Source organism: Anabrus simplex, chromosome 8 (assembly GCF_040414725.1).
Source record: "Anabrus simplex isolate iqAnaSimp1 chromosome 8, ASM4041472v1, whole genome shotgun sequence".
NCBI lineage: Eukaryota > Metazoa > Arthropoda > Insecta > Orthoptera > Tettigoniidae > Anabrus > Anabrus simplex.
The window spans coordinates 196,127,327-196,152,709 of NC_090272.1; the positions used below are offsets into that span (position 1 = coordinate 196,127,327).

Below are 25,383 nucleotides of genomic sequence, written 5' to 3' on the forward strand. Positions count from 1 at the left end.
ACCATTTGTATCGGCTGACTAATGAACTGATGAGTAAAGACATTTTATTAGTATGTGTAAATCTTTATGAAACAGAATTTGGGTAATTAATTATTTTTACAAGTTCTAATATTATTAGTTAGTGTGGTTATGGTACACAAGCCGACCATCGAAGTTCACTTGTAGGCGCCATGAAATACAATTGTGTATATATATATATATATATATATATTCATTGCTTGCTTGCTTGTTTAAAGGGGCCTAACATCGAGGTCATCGGCCCTATATATTAATTAGGGTACAAGGAAAGAGTAGAGGTGTGAAAATACTGGGTTTTTGAACTATTACCTGACATATATATACGACATTGAAGAGTACACTATATATAACTAGGAGAGCAAATGGTGACCATGTTTACTTAGCGACTGAGGGTTGATGTCGTCATCCTGACGTCATAGGGTGTTAGAGAGACAGGGAATTAATATCCAAAGCCTATGGTGTGCTTAGTTTGTGTTTTTATGTAAATTTGAATGTCTGATGTTGGCTCATGACATAGTTTCATCACGGCTGACCTTCAACAAGTTGAAGGCATGAACTATGACGTCGTAACGTGACTACCATGGCTAAAGAGTCGTAGCTAGCGCTTGGCAAATATTAGCATTTAATAATTACTTACAAATGGCAAAGAACTATAATTTTCGCATCTAAGTTCCTTCTTTGGTCATGGTAGAATTTGCCCTTTAGGTTAAAAAATTTCTGAAGCCCAAATTGGAGATAGTCGGCTTGTGTACCGGACCTGTTAGTTTTATGAAATAGTTTCCTGGGGAAATGAACGAGTGTAGTGAAACAAACATAACCTAGAGTCTATCTCAAACCTATTAAAATTTTCTGGAACATAGTTTATAAAGTATGGAAGAACCGTAATACCTGGAGAGGATCTTCCAACACTCCTGAGCAGATTGGGCAGACTAGTTCCTCGTCAACCTCGCCTTGAAACCGAGTCACCTCAAACCCCATCACTCACCAACCTAAAGAAAGATCATAAGGGATCTTTAAATGAGACTGCAAGCAAGAAAAATCATTGATTGAATTCAATTAATTTAGTCATATACATAGCAAATACTGACCTAACTGATAAACAACAACAAATAAATCCAATATCAAATACAGATGGTGAAAACAAACAGCATACCTATATGATTAATAATAATAATAATAATAATAATAATAATAATAATAATAATAATAATAATAATAATAATAATAATCATCATCATCAGTTTTCCACTCCAGTTGCCTGGGTGTGGTTTACGAACACTCTCCACTTCTGTCTGTCCATGTACCACTCTTCTCTCAAGACGACATCCCAGCTGATTACTCTTGTTCCTATGTCCTCTTTCACTTGGTCCAGCCACCTCTTCCTAGGTCTTCCTACCGGACGTTTTCCGGCCACGGCTGTGTGTAGCCATTGTTTTGCTGTCCTTCCATCGTCCATTCGTTTGACATGGCCAAACCATTTCAAACGGGCCCTTGTCACTTTTTCATTCAGGGATGGGTACACACCAGCTTGCTCCCTTATTCTTTCATTCCTTACCCTGTCCCTTTTTGTCTTCTGTACCATAGTTCGTAGGAACTTCATTTCTGCGGCTTGTAGTTTGCTGTCCACTTGTTGGGTTGTTGTGCAGGTTTCTAGGCCATATGTTATTATGGGGGTGAAGTATGATTGGAATAGAATCTGCTTTGATCTTAAGGGAACTTGTTCGTTCCAGAGGAGGTTCCGAACTTGATGGTAAAACTGAGCTGATTTTTGAATGCGGTTGTTAATCTCATGCTGTATTCTGTTATCACTTGAAATGATGCACCCAAGATATTTATATTGGTCTACTGTTTCCAGTTGTGTACCTTCCAGCATTATTTTTCCTTTCTTCTTCTGCCTGTTGACAGACATAGTAACAGTTTTCGATTTATTTATTGTTAATCCGTGTGCTTTCAAATGTTCATTCCAGGTGTTCAGCCTCTCTTGGACTTCCTTCTCTGTATTTCCCCAAATTACTACATCATCTGCAAATGCAAATGCAAATGCATGGATGTCCATATTGTTCTTCTGCTTAATTTCTTTCATGACTTCATCCATGACAGTGATAAAAAGTAACGGTGAAAGGGTACTGCCTTGTTGCACTCCTTTAGTGGTTTGGAACCAATCAGAATTACCGTTTCCTATCTGTACGCAACTGCAGCAGTCTTCGTAAAGCATTTTAACTTTCTGGATAAGCCCTTTGGGTACATTCTTCTTTCTTAAACATTCCCATATAGTCTTCCTTGGAACACTATCAAATGCTTTTTCGAGATCCAAAAACACTAGTGTTAAGTCTTTGCCCTTCTCCCAATGCTTTTCTAACAGTATTCTAAGTGCAAATATGAGATCGGTAGTTGATCGGTGTTCTCTGAATCCATATTGTTCTTCCTGTAGTTGTGGTTCTATTATTTTCCTTAGCCTTTTTTCAAGTATTTTCTCAAATATTTTCAAACCATGAGACAATAAAGTGATCCCTCTATAATTGCTACATTTCTTCCGGCTTCCTTTTTTGAAGAGAGGTATTATTATTCCCTTTTTCCAATCATCTGGGACTTTCCTATCCTTCCATATTGCATTAATTACTCTATGAAGCCACTGTATTCCTATTGCACCAGTTGCTTTGATCATATCTGCACTGACTTCATCAAATCCTGTAGATCTTTCCTTGGGCATACTATTAAGGGCCGTCTCTACTTCCTTCCATGTTGGCGGACTCTCTTGGTCAGGCTCATCATTGCAGCTTAAACTGACCTGCGTGATTACATCATTGGAGTCTTTCCCAGTACTGTTGTATAAATTATCAAAATAGGATTTTATGATCTTCCTTATTTCTGTCTCCTCCCTAACTATGTTACCATCTGGTTCCTCTATTGCTGTTATGTATTCATTGTCTCTTCTTATATTTCGTATTGTTCGGTAAAGTAGTTTAGAATTAGCTTTGCTGTCTTGCTCTAGTTTATCTGTGAAATCAGTCCAAGCTGTCTGATTTTCTTCGGCCACAATTTTCTTTACTTGTAACTTCTGATCTCTGTATTTTTGCTGCAGTTCGTTTACTCTAGATTCATTCCTGACTTCCTTTTTGCATTTCTTTGTCTCTGGCTTTCCTGGTTTCATTTTTCACTTTCACAGCAATCTTCACCCGATCGTTCCACCAAGGAGTTTCTTTTCCCTTCATTTTGCTATTAGTTTTACCACAAACTTCTAATGCAGCTCCGACAATGCTTTCTTTGAATCTAGTCCACTCGATGTTGCCTTCTTGTAATGCATCTGATGGTAATTTATTGGTCACTTTTTTTGTGTATTCAACTTGTTTCTCTGTCTTCTTTAGCTCCCATGTCTTAATTTTTGGTTTCCTGTATTTCTGAGGTCTATAAATTTCAATGTGCTTTATTGTTGCAAGGAGAAGTCTGTGGTCACTGTCCAGGCTTTCACTTGGTATAACTCTGACATCACATAGGGTCTTTCCTGCTTCATTGTCAGATATAAAATAATCTATCAGAGTTTTACTATCTCCATTCCAACTGTATCTTGTTAGTTTATGACTTAGCTGCTTCTGAAACCAACTGTTGTTTATTCTCAAGCCATTCCTTACACATAGATCTAGAAGACTTTCTCCTTCTGGGTTCCTGTCTCCATAACCATGTGGACCTAGTACATTTTCATATCCATGCCTGTCTGATCCAACTTGAGCATTTAGATCTCCCATTATTATGATATTTTCCTCTCTTTCTATAGCTTCTTCTAAATCAGTTCGGAATTGTTCTTTTTCCTCTTCGTTACAGCCAGTCTGTGGGGCATACACCTGGACTACTGTCAGCACACTCTTGTTAAGAGAGATGTTCAACTTAATAATTCTTTCATTAACATATATTACCTCACTGATGACATCAATGTCCTCTCTTAATATAAAACCTACACCATTTTTGGCTTCTGTTTTATTTCCATTCCAATGTAGTTTGTATCCTTTTCTTAGCTTTTTTGTTCCTCTTCCCTTCCACTTTGCCTCACTCAGGCCAAGAATACAGAGGTTCCTCCTTTCCATCATATCTATCAGCTCCTCGCTTCTGCCAGTCAGGGTCAGGATATTTAATGTTCCAATTCTGTGTTTAGGACTCTTTCTTTTGGGCTTCTTCTCAGAACATCGTACTTGAACATCAGCCTTACGGTCATCATACATTGCAGATGTTTGAGAAGACATGTCTATCCGGTATTTTCTTTGCGTTCCGAGGCTCGTTTTGTAGTTGAAAGCAATCGATATAACCCTTCAGTTGACTTGCTAAGCCTAACACTGCTGGGGATTTTCTGTCAGGGGTATTCTCCCTTAGCCTTTGGCAGTCCCCTACCTCACCGCAAGGCAGCAGTTGATGAATTTATGTGTCATTTCCTACACAAGGGTCTCATCAAACCTTCTAGGGGAAAACTCCTCCACCCGTAGCTGTTGGTCTTCCCCTAGTTTGTCGGGTTTGGTGTCGGCCGCCCAACCCTCGGCCAGACAGTCGCAGGTAGTACCGTCTACTGTCGGATATGGTATCAGGATCACTCCTGACCTGACTGTTAAATAATAATAATAATAATAATAATAATAATAATAATAATAATAATAATAATAACAACAACAACAATAACAATAATAATAATAATAATGATAATAATAATAATAATAATAATAATAATAATAATAATAATAATAATAATAATAATAATAATAATAATAATAATAATAATAATAGGCTAATATTTCATACGTTAATGCTTGCTTCTAGAGGTCTGCCAGGTCAATTTTAACTGTATTTTTATGTCGTTCAAAAGCTCTGACTGGGCGGAATACCTCACTGCGACTTTTATTTGAGAACTGGAAAAGATCCAAAGTAAATCAGCACGATTTGGTCTGGGTGATTTCTAACAAAACAGCAGTATTACAAAAATGTTACAACCTTTGGGCTGGGAAGGATTGGGAGTAAGGAGATGAGCTGCTCGACTAAGTAGTATGTTCTGAGCCGCCAGTGGAAAGACTGTGTGGAATGAACTTAGTAGATGAATAAGTGGGTTTTTTTTTTTTTTGCTAGTGGTTTTACGTCGCACCGACACAGATAGGTCTTATGGCGACAATGGGATAAGAAAGGGCTAGGAGTTGGAAGGAAACGGCCATGACCTTAAGGTACAGCCCCAGCATTTGCCTGGTGTGAAAATGGGAAACCATGGAAAACTATCTTCAGGGCTGCCGACAGTGGGATCGAACCCACTATCTCCCGGATGAAAGGTATCACAGCTGCGCACTCCTAACCGCACGGCCAACTTGCCCAGTGCTTTTAAAAGTAGGAAAGATCATAATATGAAGGTAAAGTTGGAATTCAAGAGGATAAATTAGGACAAATATTTGTTTATACAGTAGAAAGTGGAATTAGGGACTGCAATAATTTACAAAGGGAGATGTCCCATAAATTTCTAACTTCTTTGAAAATATTTAATAAAAACTTCATAAACAATTGATAAGGAATCGGTCACATGGAGAACAGCCCTAACTGCAGATCACTGGTGGCTGATCAATTAATTTACAAGTTTCGCATAAAACCTACTAGAAAAACAGAGAAATTCCTTAATCATTAAGGTATCACGTTGGGGTCATTTTTATTTGTACCTCCAACCCAGACAACCAGAGATATGTTGTGCTAAAATGTAAATTCCTTAAACTTTACAGCATACTTATCTTTTGAAATAACAAAGGAAAAGAAAGATGCTATTTGTTTTCCGTCGCACCGACGATGGGACAGGAAAGGCCTAGGAATGGGAAGGAAGCAGCCGTGGCCTTAAGGTATAGCCCCAGCATTTGCCTGGTGTTAAAATGGGAAACCACGGAAAACCATCTTCAGGGCTGCCGACAGTGGGGTAGTCTTACCCTCAGACTGACTAGTTGTGTGTTGAATTTTTGTTGCCTGTACAGTGTGTTAGTCTAGTACTATAAACCTCAAATACTCTAATCTCAGGGGAAAGCTTCAGTGTGAATTTGTTTATGAATTAAAGTGCTGCAAAGAAAAGTGAAAGATATTTTATGTTGTATTGCTTCAACTCATTTAAAAAGACTATTCGTGCTTGTAGGAAAGGTTTGAGAACTAAATGGATTTGTACACTATTTCCTGAAATGCTAAAAGTTGCTAGGAAACAGCAGCAGCACAACAACCTGGGACCATCAAAAAGGTGCAAAAGTGTCATCGCTCATCCTCTCCAGTTGGCTAACAGTGCTTTAGGATATAAACATATTTGGTGTGCAACAATGACCCTGAAAGCAGTGAAGGAAAAAATTACAGGCTTTGAAAAGAGAAGGCTCAATTCCAAGCTAGCCTGGAGGAAGCCATGTCTGCTCCCACTAGCAGCACTACCAAACCCAACAATGTTCTGACTGTGCTCTAAGCAGACTTCCAAACCTTCCAGACAAAGAAACATGCACGATCTGAGGTTTTAATTTAAAATATGCTCATCTTATTCAAAATTTCATGCAGTATTAAAAAATGTGGTCAGAATGCAGAAATAACTCCAAACATGATCAAAATCCAAATTAAAGTACAAAATTGTCACGTGACGCAAGTACGCGATCTCATTGGTCTGACGTCTTCGTCCAGGTTGACTATATTAGCAGACGAAATAATACAGTGTGCTTTGAGAAACAGGATACAGTTCATGTATTTCTCCTTTATGTTAGTGTCTGATAAGGTTAAGTTCAATTTCTATACGGTGTGTAATAACCTGTGTTATTTTTTGGACTAAAAGTGAATATTGTGCAGGCAGGGAAGCAGAAAATTTATAAATTGTGTATAGTTCCAATGTGAACAAATATATGGCATACCACTCAAAACAAATTATTTATCAATGAGCCAAAGGACAGTAAAACCAGGAATAAATTTCACTGATATATTGAATCATTTTAACGTAAACTGAATTTGTTTGAACTGTTAATCACTTTTCAATGTCTGCAATTTCAATGGTAAAACTTTAAATTTGATCTATGATTCTTTAATTAAATGCTTCAATTACTATTGGAGTATGAAAGTAATAAACAGTGCATAAATTAATGCTGATTATTAAGGTATTCTCCACACCTAACTCAAGTTTTCAGTGATCCATGTCAGATTAATAAACCAAAGGGTTTATGAACCAAACTAATTGCTCTAATCATACCAATTTATCTTGGCATGTGTTAGTTATTTATTTATCGAAAAGCTTGTATTTGTAACAAATGTAGGCTACACCTAAATACTCTATAACTCCGAGCAAGTTGGTCATGTGGTTAGGGGTGCAGATCTGTGAGCTTGCACTCAGGAGATAGTGCGTTTGAACCCCACTGTTGGCAGCCCTGAATATGATTTTCTGTGGTTTCCCATCTTCACACCAGAAAAATGCTGGGGCTGTACCTTAATTAAGGCCATGGCTGCTTCCTTCACACTCCTAGCCCTTTCCTATCCCACCGTAGTCATAAGACCTACTGTCATGTGTCGGTGCAACTTAAAGCCAATTATAAAAGAAATAACAGAAAGTAAGCGTGTATATCGTGAGAAAACATGAATTTAGAAAACAAAAAATGTACATCTCTACAAAACCAATGCCTGTCGGTTGGGTTGGTCTCAATCTTAAGTTAACTATGCTCATTAATAATAACCAGATAGAAGAACTAAGATATTTAATCACTAATTTTCAGGTTATAGAACTATAGTACTATAATGCCAGTTGCTGAAGTCCGATTTGTTGCTTTAGTAATGGTGAAAGCCTAAAAATTGAATGTTTTTCCTAATATGGGAACAAATCTAGAAATAAATTGCATAGGTGATTTAAGAGATTTTTATTCATGTTCCTTGTTATCCTTATACTATGAGTTACAGTACATTGCACATATATAAAAGGTGCCAACTTGCTTTTGTTCTGCAAATTTCTGCAGCCATAAAAGAGTCGCTATTTCTCAAGAATGATGCCATTATGATGGCAACCACACATGGTAGATTGTCCGATTGTGCTTTTTCGAGCCCTTCTGTCATTTCGAAGTTATTCACGATCACAAATAATAAATATTTGGCTTTAAGTAACAGCTCATGCACGACGGCTGGTAGAGCTTCGTGCAGTACTGCACGGTGACGTCACAGCTCGCTGCTTACGTCACAAGATGTTTTACTCGCCTTACGGAAGGAAGACTTTTAAATAGTTTTTTAGCGATAGAAAACAAAATAATTTATCACAATGCAATATGTTTCCTTACTATTTCATTGGTGTACTTTTCAAAAAAATATATTTTTGAAAATTATGCATGTACCCTATTCTATTTGCGTGGAACTCTTGGTTTTGAAATTCAGGAAGGTCAGAGTGACAAAGCGGAGGAGTAGAGTAGGCATAATTGCCTTCTGCATGGAGTGAGCGAGACGCTTAACGAAGACATTTACGGGAAGGTCATGGAAACTATCTGTGATAAAATGAAAATCAAACTGGCCACGGACACCATTGATCGCTGTCATCTACTAGGACAGCAATGAAAATAGACTGCTAAAGTAGTACCTCAGCAATAGGCCTATCACAGTGAAATTACTCCGCTACCACAAGCAGGATCAATTTTGACAGACTAAGCGACTACTTATACCTGAATCCCTCACTAGGCTGAGAAAGGACATTTGGACTGTGCAATACGTACAGCCAAGATGGATAATACAAGTATCCGAGGTCAAGAAGTTCCGTGTGAATACTCATGGGACTGCATTCATTAATCGGGCAGCACGGTGAAGGCAACAAGTGAACTATGTACAATCTATGTAGTTTATTGATTTTTAATAATAAGGAAAATGCACCCAATGGGTATAGCAGTACATTACAACTTTATTCTAAACAGAATTGCGTCAGTGATGTTGTTCTGTTGGTACATTTGATGACGTGATATTTTCCACACAAACTGCAAATACACTCGCCCGCTGCCGCATGGAACGACTTCAGACTGCAAATTCGGTGGTGGAAACCCTGCATTGCCAAACGTGTTACTAAGTGCCTCAGCTCGTATTCTGCTTCCATCCAGTCTTTGGTTTGCATAGCCATGGTACTATAGAATTCTTCGTCTATGTTATTCCTTTTCGTTTGCAACTCTTGTAGGAGCTCCGTCTATGCAGCTGTAGCTGGCAAGAGGAATTGTAGCCTCAGGTCCTCTACCAGAAATGTTTCCCTTACCAGTACATAAGTGTAGCGTGACTACATGTATTTTGAGAGCTCTAGCACCTTTTTCAAGTATCTTGCTTTTATGTTTTCAACCCCCCTTAATTTCTTCTTTGGCAGGTGTTTCCATATTAATTCCAGTCCATAAGTAAGCATGGGAATCACTTTCACTTCAAACAATTTCATTGCCATGGCTACGGACATTCTCGATATATGTCTGATGCCACTTATGCTTTTTATAGCAGTAGCTAGTCTTTCCCTTATATGGATTGTAAAGGCTGATGCAGTTACTTGGAGCGTGATGCCCAGGTACTTAAAGTGATTCCTTGGAGTCAGCACTTGTCCTTTGCATGTCCACTCTGCAACGAGGTCTGAACCATATTGGTCCAATCCTGTCCGTATTGACTGATAATTTCTATATAACACTTTTCCACCTTGTCCGCTGCCTCATGGAACGACTTGTTAAAGTATTGACAAGGCGGAAAAGTGTTATAAGAAATAGCTATATCATCTGCATAAATGTGGATACTTGTGTTCAGTGTGCCTTCCTTGACTCTGGTGACTACTTCGCTCGTGTAGATGTTAAACAATACTGGACAAAGTGGATCGCCTGTAGCATACCAACCATTTGACTTATCCAATTTGATTTTGATAGCCCATCCCACACCTGTATCTGATTTTCAGCCAGTACAATTATAATTAATCTTGTCATCTCTGACTGCCCTACTAGGTTCTCCACTTTTTTTCCATAAGCACACTCCTATTCACTGTGTCGAATGCTCTGCTGAGATCGATGAAGATCGCAAACATCTTCCTTTGGTCCTAAATCTTCTCTTGAATCTCTGAGTACGTTTCCAACAACCGTCAAGATGGATCGACCATGTCTTAAGCCAAATTGTTCTTCTGGTAAAAGCGGGTCCACTATGGTACTCAGCCTTTGAGTCAGCAGGCTTGTTAGCATTTTAAAGGGCTCTGATTCTAGTGCTATTCCTCTGCAGGAGCCTGGTTCACTTGTGTCACTTTTCCCTTTGTACAGTAACTTGATCGATTTGCACCAGTCAAGCCGAATATGACCTCTTTTAACACACTCATTAAAGAGATCTGTCCAGATGTTTTCCACATAGGGCAATGATAGCTTTAATTGTTCATTGCAGAACCCATTCAGACCTGGTGCCCTGTGCGGTTTATTGCAGATATTACCTTCCTTACTTCCACTGGTGTAAAGTGCATGTCATTTTCCATTATACGAGTGTCATTTATCTTGAGTGTCGGTCTAGTCTCCTTGGCAGTTCGTGCTCGCTTCATGTGCTCCACCCATGTTGCCATCGGGATGTCTGTTGGGAAGCGTGGATTTTTTTAGTCTAAGTGCTCGGTATGTGCCTTCTGCTTCCTTTATAATTTTTTCGTCCCCCTGTTCTCTGTACTCCTTTTTCTTCTGCCTTAGCATGGTCTTGTACTTTCTTCTGGCTGCCTGGTATTTTAGCAGATTATCTTTGTCCATGGTTTGCCTTACTTGCTGCAGACATAACAGTGTGTCCTTCCTCTGCTCATAGCATTCTCGATCAAACCATTTCTATGCTCGATGAGAGTTTTGGGCTTCCACAATTCCGCCAGTGATGAATTCCTTAATGCCTCATCTAGTTTTCCATCCTTGATAGTCTGAGGGATGTTTGCAGTCCTGAGCACATTCTCCTGTAGTATCTTTGGGTTGAGTGTTCTCGTAAATATCTGATGTATCTGCTGGTCTTTCACAATTTTCTGTAAGTTCAATTTGGTTAGAACTGGGATATGCTTTCTGAACATAGCCCCATCATTGTCCAGAAAGAGACCATGTCTGTGTACCTGAAATCCTCTTACAAAGGTAAGGTCGACTGCACTGCCTCCATTGTGACAGATGTAGGTGAATTCACTTTTGTTGTACACTAAGGTCATGCCCTCTTCCACTATATATTCCAAGACTAAATCCATTTTAGTGCTAGTTTTATCTATTGGGCAATTGAAATCCCCAGATAAGATAATCCTTTCATTGTCTGGCAAAACGCTTATTGCAGTTTGTATACTGTCTATTACATCTATAGGGTTATAATCTGGTTTGAAGTAGACGCTGACGATTGTCCCTATTCGTGTTTTCACTATCAGTTGGTCTTCTTCGCTTAATAGAACTTTGAACGGAGACAGTTCCAGTTTTATGAAGCATGTTACCCCCTCCTGACGGCCATCCTCTAATGTCTTTCTCTGCTAACACATAAATATTGTAGAAACCTTCAATGTCAGTTCTTGAATCTGCAGTTAAAAGTCTCTGTCAGCACACATACATTGGTTGGTATATTATATATTACACCCCTTAACCCTTCAACATTCCAGTTCATTACTATGTATTCATTGCCACCCTCTGTATTTCCAGGGTGCACAAAATGACCGACAAATCACACTGAGTAGCCAGAGAGATTCATCGTACACTTTATCAATTTCTTTCAATGGAATGTCTACCTTGAACGCCCTACTTGTGTCCATGTCGATTACCATGTTGCAGGAGATTTTGCCAATGATCTCATTTTCCTGTAGATATTCTATCAAGGTCTCTGTGGTCGTATTTGGGCTGAGTCTGCCTACGTCTAGCCAGCCATTCTTCTCAGCTGCTTGAAGTTTGTTTTCCCGTTACCTAGTTCCTTTGATTAGTTTTCGTTTTTCTTAGTTTACTGCACTGTTTTGCTTCTTTGCTGTTGTCCACCTTTCCTTTGAGTCCTTGTTCATGCATGGCCCTCTGGACACCGTAGCTTGATATACACCTGGTGCACTAGTGATGGTAGTGTCCTATATCGATGTTGAGTCTGTCGTATTTGAAAGGTCCCGTTTGAACCTTCGCATGATGTGTTGTATGGTTGCCTCACTTCCAGCTCCATCTATTGTTACTATTTTATTCTGGTCTTTCCCCTAGTTTTTATTCCCTTCGCATTGGCTTCTGGCTGGTTCTCCATTGTCTTCATCTGTAGTTTCTCCTTCTTTTGATCTTTGCCATTAATCTGGCTTGCATTGTACAGTTTGAATTTTGACTCGTTTTCTTTGCTTGGAGGGTTGTTCTGGTTCCCCGTATGACTGATTCTGTTTATATCACCTTCCTGGGTACAGATCTTGGTTTCAATGAGGCTCAGCCCCTTTAAAAATGTTCCGCTTCTTATTTGGACTTCCACAGTTCTCGAATTTCTTCTCATTGTAGGCCTACTTGCCACGTGGTGGTGGTGATTTTTTGTTTTAAGAGGAAGTACAACGAGGTAATCATCCTCTCTGAACAAATAAGTGGAAAAGAAATTTAAAATATAAAACAAAAATATTTATTCAACAAAGGAATTTGGAAACGCAGTACAAAATAAAACAAAAAACAATTATAGAATTTGGCCGAAAGGATTACTAATGTATCAAAAGGGAACGTACGTTCCCTGAGTAACAGTACACTTGTAATTTATATACCCTTGATAAGTCCACTGTCGCACATAAAGCGGATAACGAGATCAGCAGTAGTCGCGTCATCAGCTAGTATGCGTTCGAGTGTTTCCTGCAGGCCGAGGCTCCGTCTTAGGCCAGAGAGATCGGCGCACTCTGAGGATGTGGGCCACAGTGAAGTCAGCACCACAGGAACACACGTGGCATTTCTCCCGGTTCTCCAGTCCTCAAGAGCCAGCTTACATTCAGAACAGAACAACTTTAATTTGCTTTTCGATGACGTGAATGCATTAAAAGCTCCCGCGCCCATACCAATGTACTCTCTATGGAACCATTTAACATACACGCCACCACATCCGAATGCTTCTTTTGTTCCTATCTGCGTGTTACATGCTAAGCAGAAGTAAAATCGTTCTTTTGGGAATTGTTGTTAACAATACTATCACTTCTGTCCGGCATGGCGAAATGTTCTTGTAGTGACTAGCAGTGACAATATATGCAAACAGCTGAAGATACCCTACTCGTGTGGGAGGTGAAGTTATGTAAATACACTGAACATTATCAAGTGTACGAGTCCTAATCAAATAGTGTTACAAGCTTTATATACATACAAATCACAAAGTTTTAGCAGCATGTTAGTCACACACGTGTACTGAACGTTGCATAGCTCTATGCGCAATGAAGGTGATCATGTTGCGAAATAAGATGTTACTAAGGGATGGGTGACTGGTTTCCATACTCGAACATACGGAGGTTGAGTCATAAGTCATGGCAATTATTTTTCTCTTGCGAACAGGAGACAACACGAAAAATGCACATGCATTTGGAAATGTATGGTATGTACTTGCGTATGATGCCACTAGATGGTGTATGTAAACAACAGTGTGGGTCTAAGCATGCCCCCAGGTTCAGTGTGCGAGTGAGAGCGTCACAAAATGGAAGTCAACAAGCAGGAGCAATGATCGCATATTAATACAGCAGTTCTCCGCTGCAGGAATGCACGCCAATGCCATGCAGAGCTGCAAGAAGCACTAGGTGTGTGATTATGATCTAATCCCCAAAGCCAAGAAGCCATTACGTGGACAGCGGTTTGCTAACAAAGAGGGCATCATAACAGCATTTCGGAGAGAGGTGTCACACTTTAGCGATACACATGCAGCAAATGGTATACAGCGCCTGCCCCACCGCTGGCAACGCACAGTGAAAATCTTGGGTGATTATTTTGAAGGTCGGTAAACCAGTGGAGACCTGTCCTTTGTATGTAGTCTTGTGCATTTGCTGTCTACACCATAATAAAAAAATGTTTACCAATAGCCTGTGTTCTGTCACTTTCCTACGAGAATCTCCTGAAGTCAGAATTTCTCTTTAGACACTATGCATAAGTACATGCCCTATGTTTCCAAATGCATATCTTAGATTTTTCGTGTTGTCTCCTGTTCGCGAGAAAAAAATAGTTGCCATGACTTATGACTTGACCCTCGTATTACTTTTAAATCTATGTCACTCCAACAAATACTAGTTAACACACTTCTTTATACATGAGGTGGACACACTATATTTAGATCGTCACTTTCATTAACCCGCAGAGAGCCAGACAACGATATATCGTGGTTGGCACTTTACAATCAATCAATCAACCAATACTGATCTGCATTTAGGGCAGTCGCCCAGGTGGCAGATTCCCTATCTGTTGCTTTCCTAGCCTTTTCCTAAATGATTTCAAAGAAATTGGAAATTTATTGAACGTCTCCCTTGGTAAGTTATTCCAATCCCTAACTCCTCTTCCTATAAATGAATATTTGCCCCAGTTTGTCCTCTTGAATTCCAACTTTATCTTCATATTGTGATCTTTCCTACTTTTATAAATGCCATTCAAACTTATTCGTCTACTAATGTCATTATTATTTATAAGTTTCATATTCCGTATTGATTGGATTCAATGTAATAGACAAGAAAAATGTTCCACCGATCAATACATTTATTGTGAATGAATTATTGCACTAGTACCGGTTTCGGCCTATCTTGGCCATCATCAGCTAGCACACAAATTTACAGTCATTAGACAAAATTACAAAGATGTTACGTAAGAGCATCCGGATGTCTAATGAAAAATGGAAGTAAAATATATTGCAGTATGATGCATTAAAATATCTCTGATTAAAAGTGGTGATGGTTAGAATAAACTAAAACCTATTGATTGAGCATGGACATGAGTACATAAACACATTAAAATATATGCCACATCATAAGACACTAAAAAATATAGCACATTAAACACATTAAAACATGGTATATTTTAAAAACGTCTATTAAAATTTGAGTTCATGTTGCGTTGCATTCATTCTTCAATCCTCTTGTAGTTCTTGTGTTGATTAAGTTGTATTAGGTGAATATCGAGAATGTTCTATGGCTGATATACTTTGTATTGGTATGTTATAAGAACTCTTGTCATTGTTTGTCCAACCCTTGTCCCGTTTCCCCACGGGGTCGGGTATGAGGTGAGATGAATTTGTCGTGGCGGTTTTTTATGACCGGATGCCCTTCCTGACGTCAACCTCATCAGAGGAGTTAATGAGAGATGAAATGAATGACGTGATATATGATAGTAGGGAGAGGGTGAAACCCGGTGCCGGCACATAGCCTACTCCTGTCGAATAGCACCAAGGGGTCTGCTCAAGGCTTAACGTCCCCAGCCGACGGACGAATCACCATCAACAGCGTCATATGCCCTCACTCCATATGAGCACTGCGGAGAGGTTTGGAATTTAATCCAGGCTTTTGGCACGCAATCTAGTGATTAGAAATTGTATACCACCACCTCCCCTACCCTGCCGGCCAACATTCTGATGGTGAAAATTTTTTCGACCAACGGGACTCGAACCGGCTAACCTCGGTGTTAGACCGTTTTTAGACTTCAGCGCCTTAACGATCACTGCGGTACACATCCTCCACAGCAACAACAATAACAACCATATAACGTGCATAGACGAGAGAAGTGTCACCACCAACTGCTCTAAAATTAAACCCTATCTTGCTGTATATATAAATCTTACCTGACTACATCAACAGTTGAATTGCACAGTACTCAATTTTCAAATTTTAATGACAAGAGTTCTTATAACATACCAATACAAAGTATATCAGCCATAGAACATTCTCGATATTCACCTAATACAACTTAATCAACACAAGAACTACAAGAGGATTGAAGAATGAATGCAACGCAACATGAACTCAAATTTTAATAGACGTTTTTAAAATATACCATGTTTTAATGTGTTTAATGTGCTATATTTTTTAGTGTCTTATGATGTGGCATATATTTTAATGTGTTTATGTACTCATGTCCATGCTCAATCAATAGGTTTTAGTTTATTCTAACCATCACCACTTTTAATCAGAGATATTTTAACACAACATACTGCAATATATTTTACTTCCATTTTTCATTAGACATCCGGATGCTCTTACGTAACATTTTTGTAATTTTGACTAATGACTGTAAATTTGTGTGCTAGCTGATGATGGCCAAGATAGGCCGAAACCGGTACTAGTGCAATAATTCATTCACAATAAATATATTGATCGGTGGAACATTTTTCTTGTCTATTACTAATGTCATTCCACGCCATCTCTCCACTGACAGCTCGGAACATACCACTTAGTCGAGCAGCTCTTCTTCTTTCTCTCAATTCTTCCCAACCCAAACATTGCAACATTTTTGTAACGCTACTCTTTTGTCGGAAATCACCCAGAACAAATCGAGCTGCTTTTCTTTGGATTTTTTCCAGTTCTTGAATCAGGTAATCCTGCTGAGGGTCCCATACACTGGAACCATACCCTAGTTGGGGTCTTACCAGAGACTTATATGCCCTCTCCTTTACATCCCCTAAACACCCTCATAACCATGTGCAGAGATCTGTACCCTTTATTTACAATCCCATTTATGTGATTACCCCAATGAAGATCTTTCCTTATATTAACACCTAGATACTTACAATGAACCCCAAAAGGAACTTTCACCCCATCAACGCAGTAATTAAAACTGAGAGGACTTTTCCTATTTGTGAAACTAACAACCTGACTTTTAACCCCGTTTATCAACATACAATTGCCTGCTGTCCATCTCACAACATTTTCGAGGTCACGTTGCAGTTGCTCACAATCTTGTAACTTATTTATCACTCTATAGAGAATAACATCATCCGCAAAAAACCTTATCTCCGATTCCACTCCTCTACTCGTATCACTTATATATATATAAGAAAACAAAGGTCCGATAATACTGCCTTGAGGAATTCCCCTCTTAATTATTACAGGGTCAGATAAAGCTTCACCAATTCTAATTCTCTGAGATCTATTTTCTAGAAATATAGCAACCCATTCAGTCACTCTTCTGTCTAGTCCAATTGCACTCATTTTTGCTAGTAGTCTCCCATGATCCACCCTATCAAATGCTTTAGACAGGTCAATCACGATACAGTCCATTTGACCTCCAGAAACCAAGATATCTGCTATATCTTGCTGGAATCCTACAAGTTGAGCTTCAGTGGAATAACCTTTCCTAAAACCGAATTGCCTTCTATCGAACCAGTTATTAATTTCACAAACATGTCTAATATAATCAGAAAGAATGCCTTCCCAAAGCTTACATACAATGCATGTCAAACTTACTGGCCTGTAATTTTCAGCTTTATGTCTATCACCCTTTCCTTTATACACAGGAGCTACTATAGCAACTCTCCATTCATCTGGTAAAGTACTTCAGATATGGTACTATATCCCAACCCATTGTCTTTAGTATATCCCCAGAAATCTGATCAATTCCAGCTGCTTTTCCAGTTTTCAACTTTCGTATCTTATTGTAAATGTCATTGTTATCATATGTAAATTTTATTACTTCTTTGGCCTTAGTCTCCTCCTCTATCACGACATTATCCTTGTAACCAACAATCTTTACATACTGCTGACTGAATACTTCTGCCTTTTGAAGATCCTCACATACACACTCCCCTTGTTCATTAATGATTCCTGGAATGTCCTTCTTGAAACCTGTTTCTGCCTTAAAATACCTATACATACCCTTCCATTTTTCACTAAAATTCATATGACTGCCAATTATGCTTGCCATCATGTTATCCTTAGCTGCCTTCTTTGCTAGATTCAATTTTCTAGTAAGTTCCTTCAATTTCTCCTTACTTCCACAGCCATTTCTAAATCTATTTCTTTCCAGTCTGCACCTCCTTCTTAATCTCTTTATTTCTCTATTATAATAAGGTGGGTCTTTACCATTCCTTACCACTCTTAAAGGTACAAACCTTTTTTCGCATTCCTCAACAATTTCTTTAAACCCATCCCAGAGTGTGTTTACATTTTTATTTACCGTTTTCCACCGATCATAGTTACTTTTTAGAAACTGCCTCATGCCTGCTTTATCAGCCATATGGTACTGCCTAATAGTCCTACTTTTAAGACCTTCCTTTCTATCACATTTATTTTTAACTACCACAAAAACATCCTAATCATTTTGCCGAAAAGATGAATCTTCGGAACCACATGTATACGCATATATATGAAACAACGATATATCATTGTTTGGATAGCGTGCTTTTCTATACGAGTTAGTACAACTTGGGCCGTCAGATGGCAACATCTTATGTGTCAAATCCATACAGAATGGTCATTACATTTTAACTACACCACTAAATAGTGAGTAAATTCATTCGTTATCATGCATTGAATTTCTAAAGTCCGTGTTCATCTACGATGTATGATCTCCATGCCGCGTGAGTAAAACGGCGACTAGCGAGTGAAGTTATTTTGTTAACGATGACGAACTGGCTGTACTATCCTAATCATTTTGCTGAAAAGAAGAATCTTCGGAACCACATGTATACGCATACTGGTGAGCGTCCATATTCCTGTGAATGTGGTAAGAAGTTTACCACGAAATCGCAACTTCGGCAACACAAGTGAAGAAGAGGATGATGAAGACTTGGATGAGGAATTCATTCCTCCAACAAGTAGGGAAAGTGAAAGTGATATTGGGAGCGATAACGGCGATTTTTCTGTAAACAGCCGACCAAGTGCTCATTGTCTGAGTGTAAACAGTGAAAGTGGTAATGACCGTCTAAGTGACAGTACTGATGATGACGGCTGTAACAATATCCAACAGCAACATTTCCCTGTTTTCCATGAAATTCAATTAGGTCAAGATGAAAAATACCAACCCTCACCTGGTTATTAAGTGGCTCCTGGGCCAAGACATGCCCCTTCGTCAGACGCAAAACCTATAGCGTATTTTTTTTTTACGGTTCAATTATGAAACCTCATAACTACAGAGACAAACAGATATGCTAATCAGATTTCGAGCAGTCATGCCAGAGCACAGCAGTGGCACCCGGTTACAATGACTGAAATTAAGGATTCCATTGCTGTTTTGCTGGAAATGGTTATAACTGGAAGGCCAAGCTTTATTTCTTATTGGGTCAAAAACTCCCGTTTTCCATGGTTTGGAAATATGTTCTCAAGAAACAGATTTCAATTGATCTTGAGATCCCTCCATCTTGTGCATAATGATAATCTATCACCATCTAGTCACCCTGACTACAACCCATGTGCCAAGTTCAATCCCATTGCTGAACATTGCAATTGTGTATTCCGATACCATTGTACATAACTCTTACTTACACTAATCAAGATAAAAATGTGAAACTCTAGATGTTTATTCATTTGAAATAGGACATTTCTAAGAAGGCATCAATGTTTATCGTTCAGTTGAATTTTCTGATTTTTTTCTGTTTTGTTTCTGATTTTTAATTTTTGGTGTTTTAAAATTGTTCGGAATTTTTTTTCTTCAAAATACCCAAGAGCATTTTAGTGTTATAATTTAGTTCAGCAGTAAGAGTGCCTTCTTGTTAACATTTATCAAAAATTTCAAGTCATAGTGATAATATTTGTGAACTATATAGCCCAGAGAGTGAGAACCTGCAAAATCCTCTACATCTGTCTGGCACTCTTGGCATACTATGAGCACCCAGGCCTGGAACTAAGAAGGTTAATTATGAGTAGACATTATGAAATCAATGGGTGGTGTGAATAAAAATGAGCACGCACTCTTTACTTGCGAATTTAGAGCAGGCACTCGCAATGAGGTGAATAAAAACCGCCTGTCGGAAGCCATCACTCACAGCAGACGTGTGACCTTGAGCACACACTCCAGTCGCTCGAGTAGCAGAGCGGGCGCTTTAGATTTCTGGTGAATAAAGATAAAGCAGGCACTCATTTCCATTAGCGCCTGCTCGTGTTTCCTTGAGCTAGTTCAGTAGGTGACTCAAAGCGATAGTGTCAAGTTCAGTACCATGGCAGAGTTTATGACAGTGGTTGATCGAAAAAGGAAATTATATAAACTTTGCAGAGAATCATCTCAATTTGATTACAAAGTGTTATATAGGTTTAGTAAGGAACATGTTAAATGGTTAGCGGAGCATTTCCTTGGGCATTCCGAAGAAACAAGAGGTGGTGCACTAACAAACTAAGAAAAAATTAGAATCTTCTTGCGTTATGTTGGTGACCCAGGATTTCAGAGTGGAGTTGGTGAAGACGTCGGTGTAAGTCGGAGCACCGTGTCAAAAACATTTTAGCAGGTTTTGACTTCAATAGAAATGAAAGCAGATTACTGGATAAAATTTCCAACAAATGTTGCCGAGATGCAGGAAGCACAGGCTAAGTGGCAAGAACGTTTTTCATTTCCTTATGCTATCAGAACTGTAGGCTGTACGCATGTACAAATTTACAAGCCACATGTTACGGGAATGACTACATTTACAGAAAAGGCGTCCCTAACATTAATGTACAGGCCACTTGCAATGGAAAGGAAGAATTCAACCAGTGTCGATGTACCACGACCTGACTGTCTACGACTCGCGAATTTGGAGAAACTCCAATGTTTGCAGAGTTATGACGCTTCTGTTAGAAGTCGAAGAGATGACAACTTCTGCGCAGATCCTACAACTTGCTTTACGTCGCACCGACACAGATAGATCTTATGGCGACGATGGGATAGGAATGGCGTAGGAGTAGGAAGGGAGCGGCCGCGGCCTTAATTAAGGTACAACCCCAGCATTTGCCCAGTATTCAAATGGGAAACCACGGAGAACCATCTTCAGGGCTGCCGACAGTGGGGATCGAACCCATTATCTCCCGGATGCAAGCTCACTGCTGCGCGCCCTTAACCGCACGGCCAACTCGTCCGGTCCTGCAGATCTGGCTCCTTAAAAATTATATTCAATTGTCAATATATATTATTTCCATCATAATTCATTTTTGTTGTTTAAGTTAGACCATTTTCCTCAATTTATTAATGTCGTAATATTCAGGCTAAGATTTCCTACCTTTCAGACGGCCGATGATAGGGTTATTCTCCCCCTTCATCAGAATCATCAGCCGCTTCTCCTATCATTTTAACGATATGCATTTGTTTCCCGTACGCTTTAATTCTACTTTATATTTCAGTCTTGTTTTCATGTTTTGTAATTTTTTACGAACAGTTGTTGGTCGGAAATTCTTCTACCGCTGTATCCACCTCTTTGGGGTCACGGGTGAGAATTGTGCCACACATATGGGGATTTGGCTCTGTTTTACGGCCGGATGCCCTTCTGGACGCCAACCCTACATGGAGGAATGTAATCATGTAAGCGTGTTTCTGTGGTGGTTGGCAGTGCAGTGTGTTGTGTGAATATGAAGAGGAAAGTGTTGGGACAAACACAAACACCCAGTCCCCGGGCCAGAAGAATTAATCAGAGGCGATTAAAATCCCCTTTCCACCGGGACCCTCTGAACCGAAGGCCTCGATGCTAACCATTCAGCCAGTCAGATAGTTGTTGGACGGACATACTTAAGTTAAATTTACCAAGTAGTTCACACTGAACTTCATTTATTGCACTTGTTTTCTTGTGCTTCTTATCCGGTAACTGTGACTCGATAGCTGCAGTCACTTAAGTGCGGCCAGTATCCAGTATTCGAGAGGTAGTGGGTTCGAACCCCACTGTCGGTGGCCCTGAAGATGGTTTTCCATGGTTTCCCATTTTCACACCAGGCAAATGCTGGGGCTGTACCTTAATTAAGGCCACGGCCGCTTCCTTCCCAGTCCTAGCCCTTTCCTGTCCCATCGTCACCATATGACCTAATTGTGTTGATGCGACGTAAAGCCACTAGCAAAAAACAAAAACAAAACGTAATTGTATGTTCCTTTAAAAAGGAGATAAAAGCGGACTAGAATTCCATACTGTCGTCTGCCATGTTAAGCAATGAACTACCCGGGAGTCATCGAAGTGTTATCGCAGTCCAAGGTGCTATATACACAGCACGTGCACGACTTTGATCAGTGACACTGAGTTGCTGCTCCAGACACTCGAGTGTATACTGTGCTTCCGCCCTACATTTTTATTCACCACAAATGCTGAGTGGAAGCTCATCGGCAGGAAGACACTCAGGCACTCAACGAGCACACGCTCACTCGCTTACTCATTTTTATTCACACCACCCAATGTTTCTTCTATTGCTCTCAATTCTTGAATTAGATAAAAGGAATTAAAGAAGTGAAGGTTTTACGATAGTAGGCTATAGCATTTCATATCATAAGTCACATCAATTCGGCATTTAAATTTTTAAAATACATCAATCTGAAACTTGCATTGTTGTAATGGTGGTTACACTGCACTTTTATAACCCCAGAACACTAACCCTATTTCACCACACATTATTACTAACCCTTCGTAAATTTGACTACTCCAATTTATAATTGTTATATTTTCTACGTAACAGCTTATATTTGGCAAGATTTTGGTTATTTAGAGTTCTTATAGTGTCGTAAACCTAACATGAATCAAAATACGTATATATTAAATAATTTTATGTGATTATTAAATATAGAAAACATGACGCACAAAACAACACGTTTTATAAGAAATGAATTTTATAACACAAAATATTCAAATAAACCCTTAAAATTATGAATGTGGGTTATTTACATGTCAAAGAAACCAAAAGTACCGAGAAAATAAATAAAATAAAAAATAATGTAAAAAAAGGCATTGAAGAAACATTATACTTATAAGTCACACTATCACTAACCGTTCGTCAATATGACGACACCCACCCAATTATTACAAGAAGGAGCAAAGATATCAACAATCGCACATGCCACAGTCAATAACTGCTCGAAAAAATCAGCTACACAAAATAGCGGCACGCACGCATGTACGGTTATGAGGGTGTTTAGGGGTTGTAGTAAGGATGTAAAGGAGAGTGCATATAAGTCTCTGGTAAGAACCCAACTAGAGTATGGTTCCAGTGTACGGGACCCTCACCAGGATTACCTGATTCAAGAACTGGAAAAAATCCAAAGAAAAGCAGCTCGATTTGTTCTGGGTGATTTCTGACAAAAGAGTAGCGTTACAAAAATGTTGCAATGTTTGAGTTGGGAAGAATTGAGAGAAAGAAGAAGAGCTGCTCGACTAAGTGGTATGTTCCGAGCTGTCAGCGGAGAGATGGCGTGGAATGACATTAGTAGACGAATAGGTTTGAATGGCATCTATAAAAGTAGGAAAGATCACAATATGAAGATAAAGCTGGAATTCAAGAGGACAAACTGGGGCAAATATTCATTTATAGGAAGGGGAGTTAGGGATTGGAATAACTTACCAAGGGAGATCTTCAATAAATTTCCAATTTCTTTGAAATCATTTCGGAAAAGGCTAGGAAAGCAACAGATAGGGTATCTGCCACCTGGGCAACTGCCCTAAATGCAGATCAGTATTGATTGGAAGGCAATAAACTATACCGTTCTGCTACCTACCGTCGTAAAATTTATGAAGGGTTAGTGTTCTAGGGTTAAATCATTTCATTATACTGAGATATACAAGCTGCAACGCAACATTATTGAATGTTGGAGACACCATTTTTCACATGGATTATTAGAACATGCCATGGTATTAATATAAATAGAACTAATCAGCTGCATATTTTTATCACTTACATGCACAATTAAAAATTAACTCATAACACTTATCACACTTAAAACCCACTATTCCAGGCAGATTCTTCTTTTTACACTAATACAGATATACAAATAAATTATTCTCTATCACATAACGAAACAAATGTTATCAATATTTCATGTGTACTATTTACTATTTAAATTCAAATTATATTACCTGATATAAAGGTAACCACCAACAATACTCAGCAATAATGCATTCCTGATGTGACCTTATCCACGAAATAATATAAATGTAAGTTCACTTCCTTACTCACCAATTGACAATAGTGTTATTAGTAAAACCCAACTCCAGCTTCACATTGGGACCCAGGGGTTTCAGTAAAAGATACCACAGGACGGCAAAGTGACCAATTTCAAACAAGTTCAAATTATAACCTTCAAAGAATGTATTTTTACAAGCACTCACATACCAACCGCAAAGTCTTTGCCAAGTTGAAGTGGATGTCAGATGCGGTTTATTGATTTTTAATTTTTGTGAGGCCGTAATTCCGGAACTGAAAATTAACCCATTAGTGCCTGAATTAATTTTTTTCTGAGATTTGCTTACTTATTGTGTTTTGCCGCATGTTTGAGACCAAAATAAACTAATAAAACAAGTTTCAGAATTTTGGAATCTCTAGGTCATAAGATATTTGACGTTGCCATATGGCAACGCTAGGCGCTTGCACTGCCTATTTTTAAACAATGAGTTTTGAAAGTCGAATTTACGTTGCCAAGTTTTTTTTTTTTTTTTTTTTTTTGTGCAATAACAATGTTGAAATATCTTAGCAATATTTATTGTAAGAATATGGAATATCAGTTTTTATTCACATCACGGCAAAAAGAAAAATAGAATTATTGAACAAAGGAGAAAATATTTGTTTACAGTATATAGACACACATGTACAGTTCATTGCCTGTCAAAATAAAACACTCACTGGAACAATAGAATAAAATCAAAAATAAGAAAATGAAGAATCAAAGAACTTCAAATGCAGTTACAAACTATTAGTCTATACTTTCGGAGGCATATAAAAGCCAACCCTCAATACTTGTGCGTTAGCCACAGAGATAGAGAATGACAGTCTTTCACTGTCTTCATATCATCCTGCATGTCCCAATAAGAACGCTTGGAGGGTAACCTATTATATCCAGAAATGAAAAGTATGGCGATAAAGCAACGAATTTCATCAGAAGTTATTTGTGGGTCCGTACAATTTAAAAACACACCATACATTTTAGTCTCTCGAACTAAATGTTCCATCAGCTGGTTATCTGTAAACAATTCAAAAATGTCAACAACAGTCATAGATTTTCACTTGCTATAACTAGGCTCCGGAAAAGTCAACAGTCACCCAATATTGAAATCAGCCCCATCGATCTATCTTGTTTTTTTATTTGATTTATTATTTCCTCTATCAGTTATCCGCTCTTTTGCAGCGTCGGTTATTGAAAAAGATCTTGCATCAGTAGACAGAAAAGGCACTTCGTCCTCTGGTAACACACCTCCACCATCGCAACTAGTCCTGATTCTTTCATTATTTACAAGCTTCCATTCAGCACTGACACATAACTGTCGAGAGAGAGATTATCAATAAGCCCACCATCATCTTCATCACCAGGAGCCCTCATCTATAAGTACATTTACATAAGGCGGTTCCACAAAAGT

The 25,383-nt window shown here is 38.8% G+C and overlaps 1 protein-coding gene across 8 annotated transcripts in view; it reads right to left on the reverse strand.

Annotated features, from left to right (window-relative positions):
- The window catches only part of elgi (E3 ubiquitin-protein ligase NRDP1 elgi), a 252,611-nt gene that overhangs the window by 217,658 nt on the left and 9,570 nt on the right, over positions 1–25,383 (reverse strand). For all 8 annotated transcript variants that reach the window (XM_067152603.2, XM_068228889.1, XM_067152601.2 and 5 more), the window contains one exon: positions 907–1,007. In XM_067152603.2, coding sequence (XP_067008704.1) covers positions 907–996 — 90 coding nt within the window. In that variant the 5' untranslated portion in view covers positions 997–1,007. The remainder of the gene's footprint in view (positions 1–906; positions 1,008–25,383) is intronic.